General features: G+C 40.9%; 1 protein-coding gene across 1 annotated transcript in view; it reads right to left on the bottom strand.

Annotated features, from left to right (window-relative positions):
* The window catches only part of cadps2 (Ca++-dependent secretion activator 2), a 109,201-nt gene extending 102,457 nt beyond the window's left edge, over window positions 1-6,744 (bottom strand). The window contains exon 1 of the mRNA XM_080841952.1: window positions 6,418-6,744. Coding sequence (XP_080698078.1) covers window positions 6,418-6,720 — 303 coding nt within the window. The 5' untranslated portion in view covers window positions 6,721-6,744. The remainder of the gene's footprint in view (window positions 1-6,417) is intronic.
* Window positions 6,745-24,267: the final 17,523 nt, after the last annotated feature.

Here is a 24,267-nt window from a genome sequence, read left to right as displayed (position 1 = left end):
TTTCTAGCCAGGTGAGTAGCTGTATCTTGATTTGAAATTCTGAGCACTAGATGTCTGAGTAATAAATATGTGGTATTAATCTTCATGTGTGAGCCACTCCTCTGATCTCTGTAATGACTCAATTCAAAACCTCAATACCACATGGCAAATGTAAACAGAGTTGGCTACAAAGCGGTTTCACATTTGAATTCAGGATTAGGAAAAAAGGTCCCTCTTTGATGTTAAGTGTAGAAAGAGTTTGGAAGAGCTGATAAGTGACAAATACATTTATTTTCATTCAGCATGCCATCGCTCTCTGTCTGTCTGTCTCTCTCTGATTTTTCTCTTTTGTGTTTTTCAATGACAATCTTTTCTTTGTTTCTTCGTGTCAGTACAATCCCTATACGTACGGCCATGACCCTTGTTCAGAGACGTGTTGGCCACAGGATCTATGCAAAACATGTACTTCCTGCCTCTCCCATCAAACTCCACCACTTTCACGCCAAAACAGAGACAATAAGTTGACATTGAAATCTTCTCACATTGAAAAAAGACTTAAAGCAGCATAAAAAAAATCCTGCTCTTAAAAAGACTGACATGAAGAAACTAAGTAAAGATTGTCATTGAAAAATATCAGAATAAACAAAAAAAAAGTTTGTCTCAATGGCAAACGTACAGTCTCTGTTTGAGCTCCACGTGTGTCCATGCTGACAAGAGCACTGAGGGGCTGGTCCCTGGCACATATGGGCATGTCCTCAGGCTCAGCACCAGACCTCCAGCGCTTAAGTAGATGTGCTAACAGGTCTCTTCAGGCCAGCCTGGACTGGCTGCTGTCTAAGCTAAGGCCCCTGACATGCCATGGGCCAAGGAACTGGAAATATGACAATCAATACAGATGACTCACACTCTTACTGTGGGTCCTTTCACCGCAACCCACTGCTAGTCTAACAACTGTGTGTCTGGTGTCTGGAAATCAACAGATGAAAATGTGGGCCAGTCTATTCACTTCCCTAGTGAATGTGGAGAAGCATTTTTTAACTCCTGAAACATAATTATACCAAAATAAACAAATAAACATATATACACATATAGTCCAAATCCATGATCCAGGAGCACCCTTGGTCCTGACAGACTAAACAGATAGTGATCTCACTACCAGTATAATATAAATACACGCAAGCAAGTGCTGGTCAGTGGTGTGGATGGTTTGTGGATGGCTACTACAGTATAAGCCCTTTATAAAAGTGTTTATCTTAGACCTCAATAAATAGATGGACATTTTCTATTAGCATGCACCCAGCGTCCGAAACACACGTATATCTCTACCAAGATTGCGTTGCCTTTCTGGAATGGATGCTGTGAGGCTTTAATAGAAAATGAAATCAACTGTATTAGGTGGAATACTTCTTCAGGCTGGTCACTGAGTCAGAGACGAGGAGCCGCTAATTACACTGCCAATGTTCATTTCTGACAGGTAATTAGAACTCTGGAATGTGGGTAATCAACCTATTGCTTATCAATGTCTAATTAGGCAGTAATGCATTCTGTGTTTGTGTTCACATTGACTATCATGAGCAAAAGAGCATAGACAAGTAGATTACCTAGAAGGGAATTAATTAAGACAAACCCAAATTCACCACTATAAATAATTACACCTAGTCACTTACACCACTCCTGAACGGTCTGTTTTATACACCTGGTCACTTACAACACTCCTGGACAGTCTGTTTTGAGAAATTTAGCAAAGACTGTGAATTGCTGAAGTTAAATAAGCCTGACTAAAAAAAGTTAGAAATATTGCTATCAACAGAATACAGTATTTTCAAAGCTACTTGAGGTTTGGCACCTAGATATGAGCCACAAGACTGTTACTGACAAAAGACAATTCATTACCATCAAAGTAATAAGTGTGCAGGATAAGATCTAGCTTTTATCCATCTCACAAATGAACTCTTGATGTGATCTGGGATTCATATTGTGAAAGAATAGTCTTCCCATGAACCCCTAACTGTGTGTATTCCTCAACACCAACAGTGGGTGAGGTGGTGGGCCATCCAAGTAAAGCGGGACTGAAAAATCAATTTCAAAGCTTGAATATGGTATATTTCCTGCCAAGTGCACAGATTGTAATGAGACGATGATTGTTAAGAATATAAAGTAACTATAGGAACTATTCTAAATTCCATACCTCCAACTGGTTATCAAAAGTTTCATATAAATATGAAATCCTGTCGAGTTTTCTTTTTGGCACTGTTTAAAAGAGACTGCACTTTTTTGGAAAGACTGTTTTTTAATGCACTGTGAAACGCTGCAAATGGTACCGGACCCATATAAAGCCATACTAAATTTAAAAAGCTTATCTCTCTTCTTTAAGTCAGTCTAATTCTGTTATCAGGCAGACATGCAGAGGAAGTTCTACATAACATGTCCCTCTTAGGCTTCTGTCAGTAATCCAATCAGAGACAAAACATCAGCGTGACAGCTTGAAAGGAACTGTCAGTTGCAGTTGCTCTGAGACCCTTTGTCAAATACCCCTCATAAATGTAGAGCAATTTTTACCAACATCTCAAACTTATGGAGACAGACTTACCATTGGCTTTCATTACATGTCTGTCTTGTCACAGGAAGATGAATATCCAGCGCCATCTGTGAACGAGCGGGTGCTAATTTATTATCTCTCTCTGCACGCTCACCTGCTTGCCTTATTTATTCACCCCGGCTGCTGTAGGCTAATTAGAGATGACAGGAAGGCTCTGAAGGCTAGAGATGCTGTATGTGTTCATTAGGTGGGTGGGTGACAGGCAGGAAGATTCTCTCCCTCCCTCCTGCTTGCGTTTTGCCATGTGCTTTCTCTCTCTCTCTCAGTTCCAGTCCAGATTGGGGTTGTTGACCTCTCTTATCAGATGGGACCAGCTGTGCCTCTCCGCCCACCCACCTGAGCAGGCAGGCAGCCCCCCCATCCTGCCCTCTCCTCCCACCCACCTGAGCAGGCAGGCAGCCCCCCCATCCTGCCCTCTCCTCCCTCCCACCTGAGCAGGCATCCAGCCCCCCATCCTGCCCTCTCCTCCCTCCCACCTGAGCAGGCATCCAGCCCCCCATCCTGCCCTCCACACGTGCCTCCAGAGGAAACCCCCTCAGCCCTCAGCTGGCATCATTTATATTCCCTCGTCTATTTGAATAGCACCGACAACTTCACAGGCATACAACGAAGGCACCACTGAAACCGAATCATCTGCATGTTCCTGTTCCTCTCATTCTTTCACTGAGTGTGTGTGCGTGTGTGTGTGCGTTTGTGCTATCTATCTGAAATGAAACACCATGGTCTACAAGAAACTCTGAGTATTGAATTAGAACTTGAAATCCAGTACCTTGCGTAAGTATTCACCCCCTTGGATGTTTTACCCTTTTATGGCTTTTATAAATCAGTCATGGTCAATATAAGTTGGCTTTTTGGACAAAAAAATTCACAAAATAGCTCTCTTTAATTTCAAAGTGAAAATATATTTCTACACAGTCATGTAAATTAAATACAAATATGTAATGAAAATAAGTGATTGCATAAGTATTCACCCCCTTTATCACCCCCTTTATATAGACTGACCTAATTCAACAGAGGTCCAGCCAATTGGTGCTAGAAGTCTCACAATTAGTGATATGGGGATCAGTGTGCAGTAAATGTGTCTCAAGTGATTGTAGTATAACGACACCTGTGTCTGGAAGGTCTATTCACTGGTCAGTATTCAGTAATCAGTATTCCTGGCTACTGTTACAACATGAAGACCACAGATCACCCTAAGAAACTCAGAAAAAAGGTTATTGAAAAGTACAGGTCAGGGGAAGGATACAAAAAAATGTCCAAGGCACTTAACATCCCCTGAAATTCTGTTCAATCAATCATCAAGAAATGGAAGGAATATGGCACATGTGTAAATCTGCCTAGATCAGGCCGTCCTTACAAACTGAGTGACCATGCAAGAAGGAAACTAGTAAGAGAGGCCACCAAGACACCTATGACTACTCTGAAGAAGTTTCAAGCTTCAGCAGCTGGTATGGGAGAGACTCTGCATACCACCACTGTTGCCTTGGTTCTTCACCAATCAAAGCTTCATTGAAGAGAGCCACTGTTGAAAAAATGCTCCACTTTGGTCTCATCAAACCACAGAACCTTCTTCCACTTGACCATGGAGACTTCCACATGCCTTTTGGCGAACTGTAGTCGATCCTTTTTTTTCAACAGTGGCTCTCTTCCATAAAGCTTTGATTGGTGAAGAACCAAGGCAACAGTGGTGGTATGCAGAGTTTCTCCAATCTCAACTGCTGAAGCTTGAAACTTCTTCAGAGTAGTCATAGGTCTATTGGTGGCCTATCTTACTAGTCTCCTTCTTGAACGGCCCCTCAGTTTGTGAGGACGGCCTGATCTAGGCAGATTTACACATGTGCCACAATCCATCCATTTCTTGATGATGGATTTAACAGAATTCCAGGGGATGTTTAGTGCCTTGGACATTTTTTTGTATCCTTCCCCTGACTTATACTTTTCAACAACCTTTTCTCTGAGTTGCTTAGAGTGATCTTGGGTCTTAATGGTTTAACAATAGCCAGTAATACTGTTTACTGAATACTGACCAGTGAATGGACCTTCCAGACACAGGTGTCGTTATACTACAATCACTTGAGACACATTCACTGCACACTGACCCCCATTACACAAATTGTGAGACTTCTAGCACCAATTGGCTGGACCTCTGTTGAATTAGGTCAGTCTATACAAAGGGGGTGATAAAGGGGGTGAATACTTATGCAAGCACTTATTTTCATCACATATTTGTATTTAATTTACATAACTGTGTAGAAATATATTTTCACTTTGACATTAAAGAGAGCTATTTTGTGAATTTTTTTGTCCAAAAAGCCAACTTATATTGACCATGACTGATTTATAAAAGCCATAAAAGGGTAAAACATCCAAGGGGGTGAATACTTACGCAAGGTACTGTAGATCTTCATCACGTATACACAACACAAAATGGAAATCAAGTCTAAAGCAATGCAAATCAAAGCCTTAGCTGTCATCTTTTATGGAAAAATGGGATTCAGAAAGAGTATCATCCAAAATAAAAGGCCCAAAACTTGATTCAAGATGAGATACTACAGAGCTGAGCAGAACTGAGCAGAGCAGAGAAGGCCACAGAGACTCCAGGGACTCAGAGATACATATAACGTTCTCAGCTCCTTAAATGTATCTTTGGTCATCATTTACACATGACTTAAAATACTATGCAACAATGTCTCTTTTTCAAGTATGTTTTTATATGCTACTTCTACCCTACGGTATCATCTTTAAATTCCTTTTGATCATGTATTATCAAGCACACACTAGTCGATCCCACTAGGATACGCACTTGTAGTTCTGCGTTCAAGGATGGAACACCAGGATAGAACATCCCATTAAAATATAAGAAAGGCTTTCACAACACATTGCCAAAAGTCATCAGTTAGCATGTTAACATGCTTTTCTCAGTGCCGACTGTAAGGTTTTTGCACGCCACCGTAGTTCGCTAGTTTCAGAGCAAACCTCCTTACCGCTGCTGTATGTTCACGGTACTCCCTCTCCAGTGGAGAAAACAGAGTTCTTCAAATGAGTCCAAACGTGTGTGGAACTAGAGCCTAAGGGACGTTGAAGCCATGGCTCTCCTCTTTAGGAGATGTGGTGACGGTAGGGCTGAGGGTGACTGATGAGACATTTTACCCATCAGCCTCTAAGTCGTTACTGAACCACTTGAGTCTGGATGATTAATGAAAGGGTACGAGAAGAAAAGAAAAGAAAAGACGACAGCTTTGATTTCCTGCGAGACGCTCAACCACCTCTCTAATAAGAATTGAGGTGGTTTGAAGTCTGGGCAATGGATATTAATACAAAAATAGTGATCAGAATTACAGGAACAGACCTGAGATAGGGATAGGGGCACAGTATAACAACCTTGATATACTGGATATGAGAAAATAAAAAAAATGGTGCTTGAATGTATACCATCATTTGCCATCTCAGTAGTACAAGCCTCAACTCATTCCTTTCTACAATCAATGGATTTGCCACCTTGTCGCTTTTGGTCTGAAAGATGAAGATGAGTTACACTACTATCATACCATACCATCATCCTATGGGACATTCTGATTGGTTTGTCAGCCTTACTCCCACTTCATTTCACCAATCAATAAACGACTCAAATGATTTTAAAATGAACCCGTCACATATGGTTGGCCACCATAGAAAAGGAAACATGTAGAGTATTACAGTACCTCTTTGTCTGTAATTACACCATGAAGTCATAACAGTGCAGCAGGTTTTCAGTTGTTGGTGTTATAAACAGTATAGCTCTCTACTTACTAGCACACTGTTAGGGTACTTATTTAATAACAAACTGCTAGGCTACTTACTTGACAGGCATTGTAGAGTAGCTGATGCTCAAACTTCTTGATGCCAAGGATCTGCTGGAACATCTCGTACAGCTGTTCTTTGCTGAGGATGAGCTCTGACACGGCACTGAAGTGCGTCCGGTGGGAATGGCGGCGCACGTCCTCCTCGCCCCGGTAAATGGCATCAAACTTAGTGATCCAGGAGCTGAGAACAGTCTCCTTGCTCAGGCCATCAATCTCCGGCAGGCTGCGCACCCGTCTCTCGATGTTCTTTTTGAAGACCTCGCGGAAGTCGTTAGCAGAGCAACCACCCCCCTGAACCATCCGGGCCACACGTTCACTCTTCAGGAAGCCCTATGATCAGCAGGAAAACAGAGGCGTTTCATGTCATTTCATCATACGTGAGATTTCTTTTTCATTTTGTTTTGTGAGGCTGAATTGATTTTGCTCCTATACACAATGCTACATTTGTATATGTGTGCGAGTGACTGGTGTACACAAAGCTTGATTTAGAGAACATACAGCCGCGGAAAAAATTAAGAGACCACTTCAAAATTATCAGTTTATCTGGTTTTACTATTTATTGGTATGTGCTAAAGTAAAATGTACATTTTAGTTTTATTCTATAACCTACTGGCAACATTCCTACCAAATTTCAAATAAAAATATTGTCATTTAGATCATTTATTTGCAGAAAAATGACAATTGGTCAAAATAGCAAAAATGATGCAGTGTCTTCAGATCTCGAATAATGCAAAGAAAACAAGCTCATATTCATTTTTAAACTACACAATACTAATGCTTACACTTAGGAAGAGTTCAGAAATCAATATTTGGTGGAATAACCTTGATTTAAAATCACAACTTTCATGTGTCTTGGCATGCTCTCCACCAGTCTTTCACATTGCCGTTGGGTGACTTTATGCTACTCTTGGCGCAAGAATTCAAGCAGCTCGGCTTCTTTTCATGGCTTGTGACCATCCATCTTCCTCTTGATCACATTTCAGAGGTTTTTTATGGGATTCAGGTCTCGAAATTGGGCTGGCCATGACAGGGTCCTGATCTGGTGGTACTCCATCCACACCTTTACTGGCCTGGCTGTGTGGCATGGAGCATTGCCCTGCTGGAAAAAACACTTCTCAGAGTTGGGGAACATTGTCAGAGCAAAAGGAAGCAAGTTTTTCTTCCGGGACAACGTTGTACTTTGCCTGGCTGAGGTTTGTAAAAGACCATAAGGATTGAAAAAAGCGGACTGGAGGGTCTTCTAGTTCGTCTTCTCTGATGAGTCCAATTTTCAGCTTTGCCCAACACATGGTCGTCTGATGGTTAGACGGAGACCTGGAGAGGCCTACAAGCCAGAGAGTCTTGCACCTACTGTGAAATCGGACTCATCAGAGAAGACGAACTTAGAAGAACCTCCAGTCCGCTTTTTCAATCCTTATGGTCTTTTACAAACCTCAGCCAGGCAAAGTACAACTTTGTCCCGGAAGAAAAACTTGCTTCCTTTTGCTCTGACAATGTTCCCCAACTCTGAGAAGTGTTTTTTCCAGCAGGGCAATGCTCCATGCCACACAGCCAGGCCAGTAAAGGTGTGGATGGAGTACCACCAGATCAGGACCCTGTCATGGCCAGCCCAATTTCGAGACCTGAATCCCATAAAAAACCTCTGAAATGTGATCAAGAGGAAGATGGATGGTCACAAGCCATGAAAAGAAGCCAAGCTGCTTGAATTCTTGCGCCAAGAGTAGCATAAAGTCACCCAACGGCAATGTGAAAGACTGGTGGAGAGCATGCCAAGACACATGAAAGTTGTGATTTTAAATCAAGGTTATTCCACCAAATATTGATTTCTGAACTCTTCCTAAGTGTAAGCATTAGTATTGTGTAGTTTAAAAATGAATATGAGCTTGTTTTCTTTGCATTATTCGAGATCTGAAGACACTGCATCATTTTTGCTATTTTGACCAATTGTCATTTTTCTGCAAATAAATGATCTAAATGACAATATTTTTATTTGAAATTTGGTAGGAATGTTGCCAGTAGGTTATAGAATAAAACTAAAATGTACATTTTACTTTAACACATACCAATAAATAGTAAAACCAGATAAACTGATAATTTTGAAGTGGTCTCTTAATTTTTTCCGCGGCTGTATGTAGTAAATTGTAATACCGCTTGTAATACCAAAACACGTCTTATTTATTTAATTGGCCCAGCGGTGTTGTCTTGGGGGAAGAGAAGTTGTTGAAGCATGAACAGCACAGCAGATGGAGGAGAATCACTGCTCCTCACTGGGAGAAATGGAATGGAACAAAACTCATTCAGCCATCTCACAAAGCAGGGGAAAACCTCAGAGATGCCACAACATAAACACAACAACATCAAATTGGAACACTTTACGCTTTTGAATACAAAAAATGTTTTTGTTTTTTTCCCCACCTAGAAAGAGATTTGGATTCTGTATTGTTTAAATCATGTGTGGATGAGAAAAACGAGGACTCATAACATAACAAAGTAAATCATTAAAATAACTTTTTTTTGCATTATAGCAATCACATAGCTCATTTTCAGGCATCATTCTGAGCTCAATATACTAGAAAGTTCTTTGACAACACAATGCTGGAGATCCCATCTACCCAGAGCTGAATTATTGTGGGAAATACTGCAGGCAGAGAAGACAGAGAGAACATCTGGGCATTGACAGCTGACAGCTGTGGTGCCACGAACTTGGAAAACACCAGCAATCAATTTTGGTCCTTGTTTGCACAGTGTGTGATTCGAACTGTGCAGTAACCTTAAACAATTATTGTTAAAAATTATTTCTATCCCATGGAAATAAGACACAATCACGGCCTAACAAATCTTAGGCAATAAAAACCTACGAACAAATCATAATGGTTAGTCCCTATAGACCAGGGCTTGGTTTCCCGATAACGACGTATCTTAACGGCCTACGTGGATTTTGGCGACATCATAGACTCATCATTGCCGTAAGTGCGGCGTCGGGAAACCGCTCTGCAATATCCCTCTTACGACCGATTTCAAGTCCTTTTTAGCGTTCGGGAAACTGGGCCCAGCTTATTTGCCAGGGAACAAAATTGAGGTGAATGCCATCAGCATTAAGGTTTGTAAAGGTATTCATCAGTTTCTCATTTTACTAATAATTGAATCTATCGTTCCAATGCATCTGTATTTGCCACATGCCAGCCTTTCCTTTTATAGATGTTGTACCATATTGTGTTTTTCTTTGTTCATTTTTAAATGAAGCCAGCTAGGAAAGCCTGTATTATTCTCCATCTTGTTTTTGTATGACTTAGGCACGTGGCAGAGACAGGTCCTCTCTAATAGGCTAAAGATGCTTTGTTTTGTTCTTTGCATCCTTACTAGCTACTGTTGAACAGACTTTCCTCTTAGGGAGAAAAACCGACTTAGAACGGAGAATGCAAAGAAAAACAAGTAAGATCTACTGCCTGTCCACAATAATAAATGTTCACTATTCCATGGCATGGCAGGTTGTGACTGAATGTAAGGCACCTGCAGAGGTGACAGGGAGCAGGTGCAGAGGTGACTGGGACTGGGTGAAGAGGTTACTGAGTGAGGAGGGATCTCATCACCATTCTTCTTGTCTCACTGGAGGATGGTTCTGGCAGCAGGAGGCTAGATGGGCAGGGCAGGGCACGGGCTTTGTAGTTCACTAATGAGGTCTGACCTGGAGCCACTCCCAGGATGAGCCCTCAGTGACCTGCTGTTGGCTCTCTTGTCTGGGCAGACACAGCATCAGCATCAGCATCAGCATCAGCGGACAGCATGTCTGTTCCACAGGACTCTGACAGCACTGGGATAGCTGTTGGTCGCCCAGTCTGGTCAGTCAGATTCTGGCTATATCCTTTACTGCACAACTCTTCCAGACCATCGAGTCCTCTCTTCAGATATCAGTATGTAATCCAATGCATAAAACATCTGTTGCACTTATTTTGTTCCATTAACATGTCTGAAATGTGTGATTATCATTAACCCACCAGCCAGTACATTTAGCTAAAATATGTCAAATCATCCGACTATAATCTGCTATGAAGTATGACATGTATTCCCAGATGTATCAGGCCAGTGATGCAAGCGTGTTTTGCTTCTATTCTCTATTTTTGGCACAAACCGTTCACCTCCGCTCAGGCTACAACACACTAATCACCCGCTTCCACCACGGGAGAGGCACAAATGGCACTGATGACGTGAATACTCACATTATGGAAACACTTCCCACCCACAGGACGTGTTCTGCGTCACATTTCCCGTCATATCTATCGTCTCTAAAATTATCATATCTTTAAATATATTTTCACTGGTGTATTCATTTCCGCATTACACCAACAAATACATGGATTTACTGACAATACATGGATTTACTTGCAAATGACGTGAATGACATGCATGTTTTTTTTCATACATCATTGTTCAGGTGAACTTCCTGTACAGTAATGGTTAAATAAAGTATTTTTGAAGTTATTCTTCGCTAAGTGTATCCGTTCTTACACTCAAATGGGTACACACATCTGTGAACATCTAGCTTCCGTAATGCTGAAGCAGGCCTTCACATCTCACTGAGACAACACTATTGTATATTTCACCCTTCTTTACCAATTGAATCATTGCCAGTTTCCTGGTGGTTCTACGGTAGCTGCTGTGCCTAATTTCTTCTTCTCTGGCAGGGCCAACTGGGTTCAATAAAAAAGCCCCACCTGCATCAAGAACCAAATCTGATGGAATCGGCTTGACCTATAAGAGGGTGTCAGATCTCTTGGACACCTGTGGAAACATCTGGGACTGCCAGAGACTCTGAAGGCTCCTGCTTAATGCCTCCATTTTGTAGCACTACAAATGTCAGACATTATTACTAATGAATCGACCACCAAGAGACTTCCTTTCCCCCCACTGCTCAGTGTAATTGGAGGTTGCAAATCTCATTCAATTATTTATAACCTACAGAGCACTGAGCCACTCTTATTTCTCAGTTAAGAGATTAATAAGACAGACGCCGTTTCCACCCTTTGATTGATTAATTAATTAATTAATTAATTAATGAATTAAAGCTAATATCAGCACAGATGAATACAGCTGCTGTTGAGGAGCACTATGACTAATAGCTTCATGCTCCAAAGGGCAACTCTGTACACTCAGCCTTAGCACTTGCCTTATAGGGGTCCAAAACAAACATTTTGTATATACGCTGAACATATGCAAACTCACTCCTCATGTACCAGACTCACAGATTTATAGACTCACCATAATGTGAAAAAAGGAGACTAACACCTACACACATTTTCTATCTCTCACACACACACACACACACACACACACAGACAGACACACACAGTCACACACACACACACACACACACACACACACACACACACACACACACATCAGCATAGTGTCAAGAAAATCCAATAAAGGTTATGATGTTATGAACACCTGCAGGGGGAGGGCGTTTAAAATATTCATTGAGGTGTCAGAGCTGCTTGTGCTCTGCAAATGCACTGCTTTGAAGGAAGCCTGCATCTAGTCTCATGAAAGACTACATGAGGAAGATGTATTTTTCATTGTAGTAGCAGCACAAATAATGATCTCCACACAGCCATGTGCCCATAAGACATGAATGAGCACAACATGCAAAGCACAAACCTAACTACTCTATTTGTTTATTATTGAACTTTCAGTGCCTCCTGCAGATAAATGATGGCATAGACCCGTTTACAGGTCATTATCTGATCCCTCATGCATAAAACATCTACTACAAAGTCACCATACTGAGAGCTATTCAAACATTTCAGTGTCCACTGTCACCCTTCTCTTCCCTCACTCAGTCTACAGGAGAAATTGGTTTCATAAAGTCTTAGTCATGATGTTGATCTTTGAAATGTTGCATTAATACTAAACATACAAGACTGTCCTACCCATCATAAACTCGCCTCTCAGTAATGGTAAAGGGATTAGTGGAGAGTGGAAAGTTCAATAAATGCCAGCACACAGTACCAATCTTTCTATCTGACTTCTAACACTGAGCCTTAGCCTCATGCTTTGACTAGCAGCTAATTAGCTGCATCAATATCGACTCCAGCATTATCAAGTGACACCGTGGCAGTGACCCATATGATAAAGAACATGGTGAACATGGAGCAAAGCATATACAGATTCCTAAAACATTGCTAACGGTGCATAACACAACAAGTGCATAAGGCTCTCTCTGGAGAGTAGCACATGCCCTTTATCCAAATACATGGAACAATACAATACAATACAGGAAGATGGAGTCAGTGCAGCTACAGAAGTGTCAAACTGTCAACCCTTGAGTAGCATCTCGGAGCAGTGATATACTGTAGCTTTGCAAGTACTACTCATTGTATATTCAGTACTTTTTTGTTTCAGTCAACCACAAATCAAAAACAAAAATCAGTTTTCAGCAATAAGAATGACCCAGTCAGTCAGTTAGCCAGAATACAAGAAAGGTGACCATCACAGTTCTTCCCAGGGTGTCCACTGAACTTATTTGCCCACAGAACGCTTAGTGATAGTTGTTTAGTTGTTGGTTCTTAATCAAATTCAGTTCATAGATGGGATGTTTTGATGATGAAGAGTATTGTGGCTGCTGAGCCTAGTGCTATGAGACTTTCACTGGCAGATGGTGTCCCACTGCAAACACTTCCTGGTTGGAGTCCAACTGTGCCAGGTACTACATGAAACACCTTGTGGTTGAGATGCTGGTAGGGTGTGAAGGAGATTTTACATGTTGTGTGTTTTACTTTTGATCATTTTGTAAATATGTGTATATTTTATGAAACTGATTTGTGACTGATCTTTTATTTTGAACACTTTGTGTGGCGCCTCCATGTGTTCATCTTAATTGATATGCTGTGGTGTTGAATAGTTGATGTCTATGCAGTCAGTTGAGATCACCAACATTATTATATTGGTGCTGTTGTCAGGATAGTGCCAACATTATCTTGGTGGTCCACGTGAGGATAGAATTCACATTAATGCACAATTGCACCCACATTTATTTGGTGCCTGTTCATGGTACATATTGTACTTACATGAATTGGTGCCAACTGTGGGAGGATGGGACCATCTTACCTACATTAATTGCTGCCCCTGCAGTATTTTCTATTACTGTACAGCAGGGTAAAAAATAGGGCTCCCGTCTTTAAACCATGCAACTGTTAATTCATCCATCTTGAGTCAAATCAATTTTTGTAAACACATTAGACTGACATAGATTTCCTTTCAGATCTGAGCAGGTATGATTTAGATCAAAAGATCTGTCTTGATTGTAAAAGTTTATTTTATAATTTGTAAAAAAAAAAAAAAAATTCTAAACTTCCAGGACTGAATCTACTTCACCAGATGCAAAAACGTAGAGCACCGGGGTACGTTGAACACTGGCGTCTGTGTTGGGTCTCCTGCCCTTTAAGTGCACCATGTCATTCAACCTCTTAGGCTAGCTTTACACGACAACGATCTGAACACAAACCGCAAAAGTGGCGTTGCGTTCCCACTTTTAATTTCGCGTTTAGACGAGAGTCTTTGGGTGGAAATCTGCATGCAGACGGTGACGCAAAAGTGTGTGAAATTGAACTTAACCGGTGTAGACGTGGAGGTACTGCAGGATGTATGTGTCCATTCTATTCCACTATGGCTATTTTAACGCGATTGGGAGCTTATTTATGTATTCATTCACTTACATTTGCAGTGTTCGTGTACATTTACATTTAGTCATTTAAATTAGCAGACGCCTTTGGCCAAAGCGACGTAGGCTACAAGGGATAGAACAGTCTAGCTACGAGACCTAGTGTAATTAATGCGCCTTCTCTGTTCTGTTTTATCTGTGATTACTCGGCTTATTTGCTGAAATGACTCCTGGATAGATATCAAGGCAGCTTGAATCTCCGAGTAATGGAAATAATCCGACATGTTTGTTGTTGTTTGGCTGTACTGCACATGGATATGATGTCAACGCGTATGCGAGGATAGCCAGCGTGAGCAGCTCAGAGCACACTTTTGCGTTTTCAACCCTTTAGACGGGAACGCAACGGTGGAGCGTTTTTAAGATTTCCACTCTGGAGGGTGGGTTCATTTCTTTGCGTTTTCAAGCCCCAAAAACGCTGTCGCCGTCTAAACGAAAGGCACATCTGATAAAATATTTTGTCGTTTTCACCCGGGAGCGTTGTCGTGTAAAGCCACCCTTAAAGCTCCTTTCCTTCCTGGCCACTGCATGCTGAGCACAATCAATTTTCATAAGCACTTATTGAACAATTGGGTATGATTAGGAGTCGGTACCAAATAACATGTGTGCAGTGGTCACAATCAGCTATTTGCTTGTCACTGGAGTGAAAGGGAGAGATTTAGCCTGAGGTGAAACACTTAGTTTAGGTGTTAGCTGCATCCAGACAGAATATTTTATCTTATAGACATAAGAACAATGTGGGCTAATGACACGTCAATGACAATGTCAAGTTAAAATGAAACAAAAATGTATACTTTTAAAGTTTCCAAGCCTTGGGAATAAAACTTTTCAATGCACTCTTTGAAGGCCTGGAATCTGAAAGCTTTTTCAGCTGTTACAGTAGAAAAACCTCAGAACATCCTTAAAATAGCTTGTTGCTGAGGCGACATGTGCAAGTGAGTGTCGATGTATTTCAGTGTATGTGCATTTGAAAATGTGTATAGATGTGTACCATGTGGTAATGTGAATATAAACATGGCACATTTTTCATGGGCACAACCCACATACTCAGCTCTGCTTCTCATCCCCCAAATGCATGTTCCTTACAAATGTGGCACAATTCAAAAGGGAAATAAACAGGCTTTCCAACAGTATGAGATTTATAGCCAAGAAGCATTGTTACAACAAAGGAATAATCTACCAAACACAAATGTCCTCACTTTTTGTGCTGTTTATTAGCCTGACGATGTCAAACTCATAATTGTAGTCAGAATATGAGTCTGATGCTGCTCCATTGAGCTGTGATTATGGGGAGTGTTTCAACGAACCAGGGAAAAAAATGACTCTTCGCTCAATTGAATACCTAGAACCAATCAGAGCAATGTAGTATGACCATCTGATACACTAAACTTTTGCCAGATCCCGTAGGAAGGACGGCAAAAACATCTTTTCGATCGACAAATGCCTTAATCACGTTTCTCTGTTCCTCTTTCAAAATTAATGCGCTCTCAATATCTGTGAGCTATGCATGCTCACGTTATACTTATTAGCAGCGAGGCTAGCTAGCTACTATGTGTTTCAATGGATCTTTGGTCTAAGCTTTAGCAATAACCTAACAATAATGGTCTCTAGAGCTTCAGTTAAGACCTACAATACTCTCCAACATTCGTGTTGCACATACACAACTAACAGAGTCAATGTATACATAAAAAAAGTCGTGTAGATAGCTTAAATCACATAAAATATGTCCCACTAACAGGCCCCCGAGACGCAGCCATCTTGGTTCGATTTCGAATCTACGGCTAATTCAACTCAAGCGTTGGTAGGTCATCTGTCCATCATCGTATAAAGCCCGCCCTGACAATTTGATTTGGTCCGGCAGAATCCTGCCTTCTGATAATCTCTCCACAACGGCACAGAGCCAGACCGAACTTCCCAACCTCAAATTTTGTGGCCGGGGTTCGGTCTGGTATCCAGGCTAGCTGTTTATGTATACCATGTAGAAATGGGTATAGATGTGTACCATGTGGTAATGTGAATATAAACATGGCACATTTTTCATGGGCGCAACCCACATTCTCAGCTCTGCTGCTCATCCCCCAAATGCATGTTCCTTACAAATGTGGCACCATTTAATAGGGAAATAAACAGGCTTTCCAACGGTATAAGATGTATAGCCAAGAAGCATTGTTACAACAAAGGAATAATCTACCAAACACAAATGTCCTTACTTTTTGTGCTGTTTATGTATACCATGTGGAAATGTGTATAGATGGGGAAATGTGGAAATGTGTATAGTACCATACCATGTGAAAATGTGTATAGATGTGTACCATGTGGAAATTAACTTGTTTCATGCAGATACGTTTGCTTTATGTGGAGATGGTGGAGATCATTTAAGCAAGCAGGACTTCAATAACTGATCATTTATTTGATTATTATGTTATCATTGACAAGACCCATACTGAGTGACTGAGGCCATGATGAAAGAGGCACTGTGCAAGGTGGCCATGGAGTGAATTGTGGAGTGAATTGTGCCCTAGTCTATTTCTGAAGGCAATTTAATTTGTCTACTCAAATTAAAATTTTACATGAATACTCGGCAGAGAATCCCTTTGGTGCAATAACAGCCTTGAGTCTTTTGTAGTGATTAAGTACCACCTTTTCACATTGTTTCACTTTGCCCCCCTCCCATAGAGTCCAGGGGCCGTATTCACAAAGCTTTTTATCTTACCACTAAGAGTGCTCCTAACTCGCGCTAAAACATTTTACGTAGGAGTAATTTCTTAAAAGTGATTCACAACGCCTCTGAGACCTACTCATACTAAGGATAATACAAACTCCTAAGCTTAAAATAAAAGCACCGTTGCTATGGATGACGTCGATTCTCATGCACGAGTTTAGAAGGGGTGAGGACGGTCAGTGGCGGACCTACCATAGAGGCGAACTAGGCAACTGCCTTAGGCGCCCACCCAGGTACCAATGGGCCGATGGCATGGCCCAAGTCTATAATCAACCGGCCCTCCCGCAAATACCGTCAGTTGCGACAGTTTTCCTTGCTTCACCGAATACATTATATACCTCTAATAATAATGAATAGGAATCACTGTCTGCTATTTATACTACTCCTAGTGACCTGTATTCACACTCATGGTTACTATTTTCTTACTATTTTCTAATCTCCTCCGTCAGTCTTACTATGTTTATTTGTTATTAAATGTCAATCACTCTATCCTAATACTTGCGTGTCTAGCTCGTAGACACCTTTAACACCCCTACACACACACACATAATCACACACCCAGCATGCAACACTACCATTGCCACTGATGTTTACACACCATCGTATGTTCTGTTCTGTTAATTTCTACAATAAAGTTCAAACCAGTGGCGGCGGACCTTAAGGGCGATTGTGGCGACGAACTGCTTTCAGGAAAAGGAGATTTTTTTTCTCTGTCGGCGTACTAATTAAGATAAATTGACAACAAAACAATTAGGACTTCCTACACCAAATGTATCGATTCAACAGGTTTCTACAAAGGGTGGAACCCTACATCCAAGAATTGGAATGAAAGAAAATCATGGCTAGCACGCTGTGAAGTGACTAACGCGGTCTGTATTTCTTTATTTGTAGGCTACCACTGTCACTTTTCATAGGTTGTACAGTGTGAATGTTCGCTTTTTGCCCTAACACTGAGTTCTTTTCTTTGTGAAGACTTATTTAGCTTTTGTAAGCCAATACTTTCGAGATCAGTCAATAAATATAGTTTTTTTTTTTTTTACTTATATGTTGCCCCCTTCTTTACGTTGTTACTGGACATATTTTATGTGTCCTGTAAAGCTATGTTGCATCCTACAACATTTGAGACATGTGGATAATGAAAAAGTGGGATAATTTAATGTGGAGCCAAATCATGTTTGCTTATGAAGGCTCCTGAATGCAACTTTCTTCCATATAACTAGCTACTGTAGCTATGTAGGTAGAGGGGAAATATTTTGATTGTGTGCTGCCATCTACTATACAAAAAGGTATTGCTGTATGAGTTAATCAGCCTACAAAAAAATTGATATTGCTTAATGTAGGTCGCCCTAATCATTATCAAAAAAATTGTGTACTCTTTCTCTGCTGACATTTATTCCTAAAGGCTCTGTAGTTATACATATAGGCCTAACCATCTGATACTAGCCCAGAGTTAAGCATATTCATCTAGCAAACTATACCTACCTTGGAGTGTTACAATAGCCAGTATCATTGTATTCCATGTGTCCATCCAGGGAAATTTGTGGATCCAAATGTTATTAAAAAACATATATAATGTTATTTCTTTGTAATCATCCAAAATTATGTTAAGTGTATGGGTATTTTGCATACATTGAGCGGGCAACGCGCCGTATATTAAGTGGGCCGCTCTGACAGACAACTCCCGGGCCACTTTTTCCCCCCAGTCCGCCCCTGCTTTGAGGTGGCCCTTTTTTTTTTTGCATTAAAAGGACGGATGAAGAGGGCCCCTGGCTATGTTCGCCTTAGGCCCCCAAATGACTAGGTCCGCCACTGAGGATGGTGATTGGTTGTTGACAGGCTCTCTCATTAAAAACTCATTCGTGACGTCCCTCTAACAATCCCACTATATCAACTGAAAATAAGAGAATAACCTAGGCTTCAAATTAAGTCATATTAAATAGTTATGGACAGTGCAGTTAGCAGAATGCACACGCATGATGACAAGTTTGTGCATCCAACGCGAATGACACTTTGCACGTTAAGAGAAAAAGAAAGCGATCAATATAAAATATGGCAATTGCATGTAGCTTAATCAAGGCAGTAATAATTAAAGCACCCAGCAAACTGTTAGGCTATTATATTTCCAGCCCTTGACCACTTCAAATATCAGCACATACGGCCCTTCAAGCCCTCCAATCTTAATTGATCAAAGCGAAACGAACGTGAAACGTAGCCCAAGCGAAAGCCTACTGGTCCCAGGACCAATAGCCACTGTCACCCCAGCGGCATCCAGCTGGTAAGTTCTTAAAAACCTGCTGCAGATCGCTCTCCGTTGAAATGCACGAGTCATCGGTACATCCAGGCCACGGTGGACGACAACGTCATCATCTTTTGATGGGGCAATTATTGTAATGTGTGTCCCGTCACTGGACATTCCTGCGATCGCCATGGAATTTACTTTGATCTTGTGTAATAGGCCATTGTTCAAAGGCAACTGGATAAACTGTTGGATGATGTGGGGTCTACAGTGCGTTGATAGTTTGATGAATTAAACGTCTGACTGATGATTCCCAGTGTCGTCATTTGCGTTTTCCGCGAAGCCAAATAGGCTATCTTTATGTTTCCAAACATTTCACTTCGGGACACATCGTTGTTTAAAGGCGTCATTGCATCCCGCGCTAATTCTACGACAATATTAATTCCTTCACGGTTTAAGCAATGTCTTTTATCAATTCCAAGTTGGCTGCAGCCATCTTACGATTTTTTTGTGAATAAGTCTTAGTGACTTAGGAGTCCTCATGAGGAGTTTTAAGCTGTCTTAGACATAGGTGCTACTTTTAGGGATAAAATACTTTGTGAATTGCTCTTAGTAAAAAAAAATAGGAGTCCTAAATGTAAGACTGACACGCCCATTATTTTTAGGAGTTTCTCCTAAATTCGCCACTTATGAGCTACTTTTAGCCCTAAGATTCTTTGTGAATACGGCCCCTGGTTTATAGAGAGCTCTTTAGATTGTGCACTCCTACAACTGGACCCAAATTCAACCTACTGAATTTTGTAGATTTGTTCGAGGTGATGACTGCACTTGAGTGGCCTCCCTCACCAGTTAATGTCTTGCAACTTCCACTTTCTTCCATGAATCCAATGAAGCTGTGCAACGCACTTGGACATGTAAGCACTTGGATATCATCCTCTTTTCCTCACTTAGCATTTTAATAGCTGAAGTCTTCATTTTCACCTAGCTAATGACCCGGAGACTGAGTGTTTTTTACCTCTACTTGAATCACTCATATGTAGTACCTAATTATGATCAAACAAGTGGCACCTCTATCATTTCTCAATCATTCTGAATCTGGAACAGGCACAGATGTTTGAATATATATTCCAGTAATATATTTCAGGTTTAATTTATGTATTTTTAATGTTATCATACAAATGACTTGTTTTGCCTTTGTAAATATACTTGGGCATACATTACAGAAATCCTGATTGGGAACATAATGTGTACAAAATTATTGTATCTCCTGGCTCTCAGTATGAAAGTGTGGGATCCATGGGCCTACAGCGGTTCCATTAGATACTCAAGAACCTGCTGCTCTGAATAAAACTAACCTCAGGTGTACTTTAAGTAGTGAGACAATCTGGGGATTCTATATAAAAGAGAATGTTCCCATGTTCCCATGTGTCCACTGAACCCTGTCAGTGAACCTTTCCACAGTTCCCTCTATAGTATTCTGTGAGAATCTACAATCAGATTGGCCAAATCAGGCTTGCTCAAAAAGCAACCTTTATTTAACCATCATGGTCAAACTGCAAATTGGCCAAACAGGAATAATTGATTTTATCAGCCTCTCAACAATCACTTCCTAGAATATAGTTGCAATTCATAAATACATGTACCTAAATCCATGGTTATACACTACCATTCAAAAGTTTGGGGTCAGCCAGACAATTTCATGTTTTCCATTAAAACTCACACTTTTATTTATTAAATGAGTTGCAAAATGAATAGAAAATGTAGTTAAGACATTGACAAGGTTAGAAATAATGATTTTTATTTTAAATATTAATTTTGTTCTTTAACTTTGCTTTCGTCAAAGAATGCTCCATTTGCAGCAATGACAGCATTGCAGACCTTTGGCATTCTAGCTGTTAATTTGTTGAGGTAATCTGTAGAAATTTCTCCCCAAGCTTCCTGAAGCACCTCTCACAAGTTGGATTGGCTTGATGGGCACTGCTTGCGTACCATACGGTCAAGCTGCTCCCACAACAGCTCAATAGGGTTGAGGTCTGGTGACTGTGCTGGCCACTCCATTACAGACAGCATACCAGCTTTCTGCTTCTTCCCTAAATAGTTCTTGCAAAATTTGGAGGTGTGCTTTGGGTCATTGTCCTGATGTAGGAGTAAATTGGCTTGGCTCCAATCAAGCGCTGGCCACAGGGTATGGCATGGCATTGCAAAATGGAGTGATAGCCTTCCTTATTTAAAATCCATTTTACCTTGAACAAATATCCCACTTTACCAGCACCAAAGCAGCCCCAGACCATCGCATTACCTCCACAATGCTTGACAGATGGCGTCAGGCACTCTTCCAGCATCTTTTCACCTGTCCTGCGTCTCACAAATGTTGTTCTGTGTGATCCAAACTCCTCAAACTTTGATTTGTCTGTCCAATGTCTGTGTTCTTTTGCCCATATCAATCTTTTCTTTTTATTGGCCAGTCTCATATATGGCTTTTTCTTTGCCACTCTGCCTAGAGGCAAGCATCCTGGAGTCGCCTCTTCACTGTAGAAGTTGACACTGGCGTTTTGCGGGTACCATTTAAAGAAGCCGCCAGTAGGAAGGGTTCTAAAGTGGTTCCAAAAAGAGATGTCTGCTGGTGGTTTCCCTTTTATTCCTGATTGATTAGTCTTGAGGGGTTTGATCTGTCTGTCAAACAGTAAAGCACTTGGGCCTGCACCAAAGGAGCAGCAGTGAGGGTTTCCTGACATATCTTGCGAGGACAAATGATCAAAGTAACTTTCTTAAGCGGATCAGAGTGAACCCTCTTGCCCAATGGTGCTGACTGCTAAGCAGCAGCCAGAGGACACAGATCCCAGGTCAGCGATAGTCTTTGGCAGAATGTGAAGAGGACACAGATCCCAGTTTAGCTATAGTCTTTGGCAGAATGTGAAGAGGACACAGATCCCAGGTCAGCTTTAGTCTTTGGCAGAATGTGAAGAGGAAACAGACACCAGGTCAGCTTTAGTCTTTGGCAGAATGTGAAGAGGACACAGATCCCAGCTAAGCTATAGTCTTTGGCAGAATGCTTGTTGATAACTCGTTGATTTGCTTTAGTCCTTAATAAAAGCATTTTTTTCTACTACAAGATTATTTAACACACAATTTTGGGATTGAGGCAAGCCTTAAGAAAACCCCTCCATACTTTAAAAGCACTGTGGAATTTGGCCTACAATCTTGTAAAGCAGAACTGGCTGAATTGACCACCAAATTCAATATTTTGCAATTATTCTCTTTGGCAATCCTGAAAACCACAACACAACATTTGAGCCTAAAATAGAATGGAAAATACTGAGGTGTCAGTTATGCTACAGTGATTAAAGGTTCTAATTGTATTTTTCAATACTGCAGGTCAGCTAGTGGACTTAGAAAATAAATTATATAACTTTCCTGATAACACAACTGAAATTAACATATTGATTATACTGAATCAGTTGTCTGCGTGCATGTGTGGGTACAGTACCTTGCGTAAGTATTCACCCCCTTGGATGTTTTACCCTTTTATGGCTTTTATAAATCAGTCATGGTCAATATAAGTTGGCTTTTTGGACAAAAAAATTCACAAAATAGCTCTCTTTAATGTCAAAGTGAAAATATATTTCTACACAGTTATGTAAATTAAATACAAATATGTAATGAAAATAAGTGCTTGCATAAGTATTCACCCCCTTTATCACCCCCTTTGTATAGACTGACCTAATTCAACAGAGGTCCAGCCAATTGGTGCTAGAAGTCTCACAATTTGTGTAATGGGGGTCAGTGTGAAGTGAATGTGTCTCAAGTGATTGTAGTATAACGACACCTGTGTCTGGAAGGTCCATTCACTGGTCAGTATTCAGTAATCAGTATTACTGGCTATTGTTAAACCATTAAGACCCAAGATCACTCTAAGCAACTCAGAGAAAAGGTTGTTGAAAAGTATAAGTCAGGGGAAGGATACAAAAAAATGTCCAAGGCACTAAACATCCCCTGGAATTCTGTTAAATCCATCATCAAGAAATGGATGGATTATGGCACATGTGTAAATCTGCCTAGATCAGGCCGTCCTCACAAACTGAGGGGCCGTTCAAGAAGGAGACTAGTAAGATAGGCCACCAATAGACCTATGACTACTCTGAAGAAGTTTCAAGCTTCAGCAGTTGAGATTGGAGAAACTCTGCATACCACCACTGTTGCCTTGGTTCTTCACCAATCTAAGCTTTATGGAAGAGAGCCACTGTTGAAAAAAAGGATCGACTACAGTTCGCCAAAAGGCATGTGGAAGTCTCCATGGTCAAGTGGAAGAAGGTTCTGTGGTTTGATGAGACCAAAGTGGAGCATTTTTTCAACAGTGGCTCTCTTCAATGAAGCTTTGATTGGTGAAGAACCAAGGCAACAGTGGTGGTATGCAGAGTCTCTCCCATACCAGCTGCTGAAGCTTGAAACTTCTTCAGAGTAGTCATAGGTGTCTTGGTGGCCTCTCTTACTAGTTTCCTTCTTGCATGGTCACTCAGTTTGTAAGGACGGCCTGATCTAGGCAGATTTACACATGTGCCATATTCCTTCCATTTCTTGATGATGGATTGAACAGAATTTCAGGGGATGTTAAGTGCCTTGGACATTTTTTTGTATCCTTCCCCTGACCTGTACTTTTCAATAACCTTTTCTCTGAGTTTCTTAGGGTGATCTGTGGTCTTCATGTTGTAACAGTAGCCAGGAATACTGATTACTGAATACTGACCAGTGAATAGACCTTCCAGACACAGGTGTCGTTATACTACAATCACTTGAGACACATTTACTGCACACTGATCCCCATATCACTATTTGTGAGACTTCTAGCACCAATTGGCTGGACCTCTGTTGAATTAGGTCAGTCTATAAACGGGGTGATAAAGGGGGTGAATACTTATGCAATCACTTATTTTCATTACATATTTGTATTTAATTTACATGACTGTGTAGAAATATATTTTCACTTTGACATTAAAGAGAGCTATTTTGTGAATTTTTTTGTCCAAAAAGCCAACTTATATTGACCATGACTGATTTATAAAAGCCATAAAAGGGTAAAACATCCAAGGGGGTGAATACTTACGCAAGGTACTGTATGTGTGTTTGTGTGTGAGAGTGTGTTTGTGTGTGTATTTGTGTATGAGTGTGTGTTTATGT

Source organism: Sprattus sprattus (assembly GCF_963457725.1).
Source record: "Sprattus sprattus genome assembly, chromosome: 7".
Classification (NCBI taxonomy): Eukaryota; Metazoa; Chordata; class Actinopteri; order Clupeiformes; family Clupeidae; genus Sprattus; species Sprattus sprattus.
The sequence above is the reverse complement of the archived record's forward strand: the minus strand, read 5'-3'. Positions and strand labels throughout refer to the sequence as shown.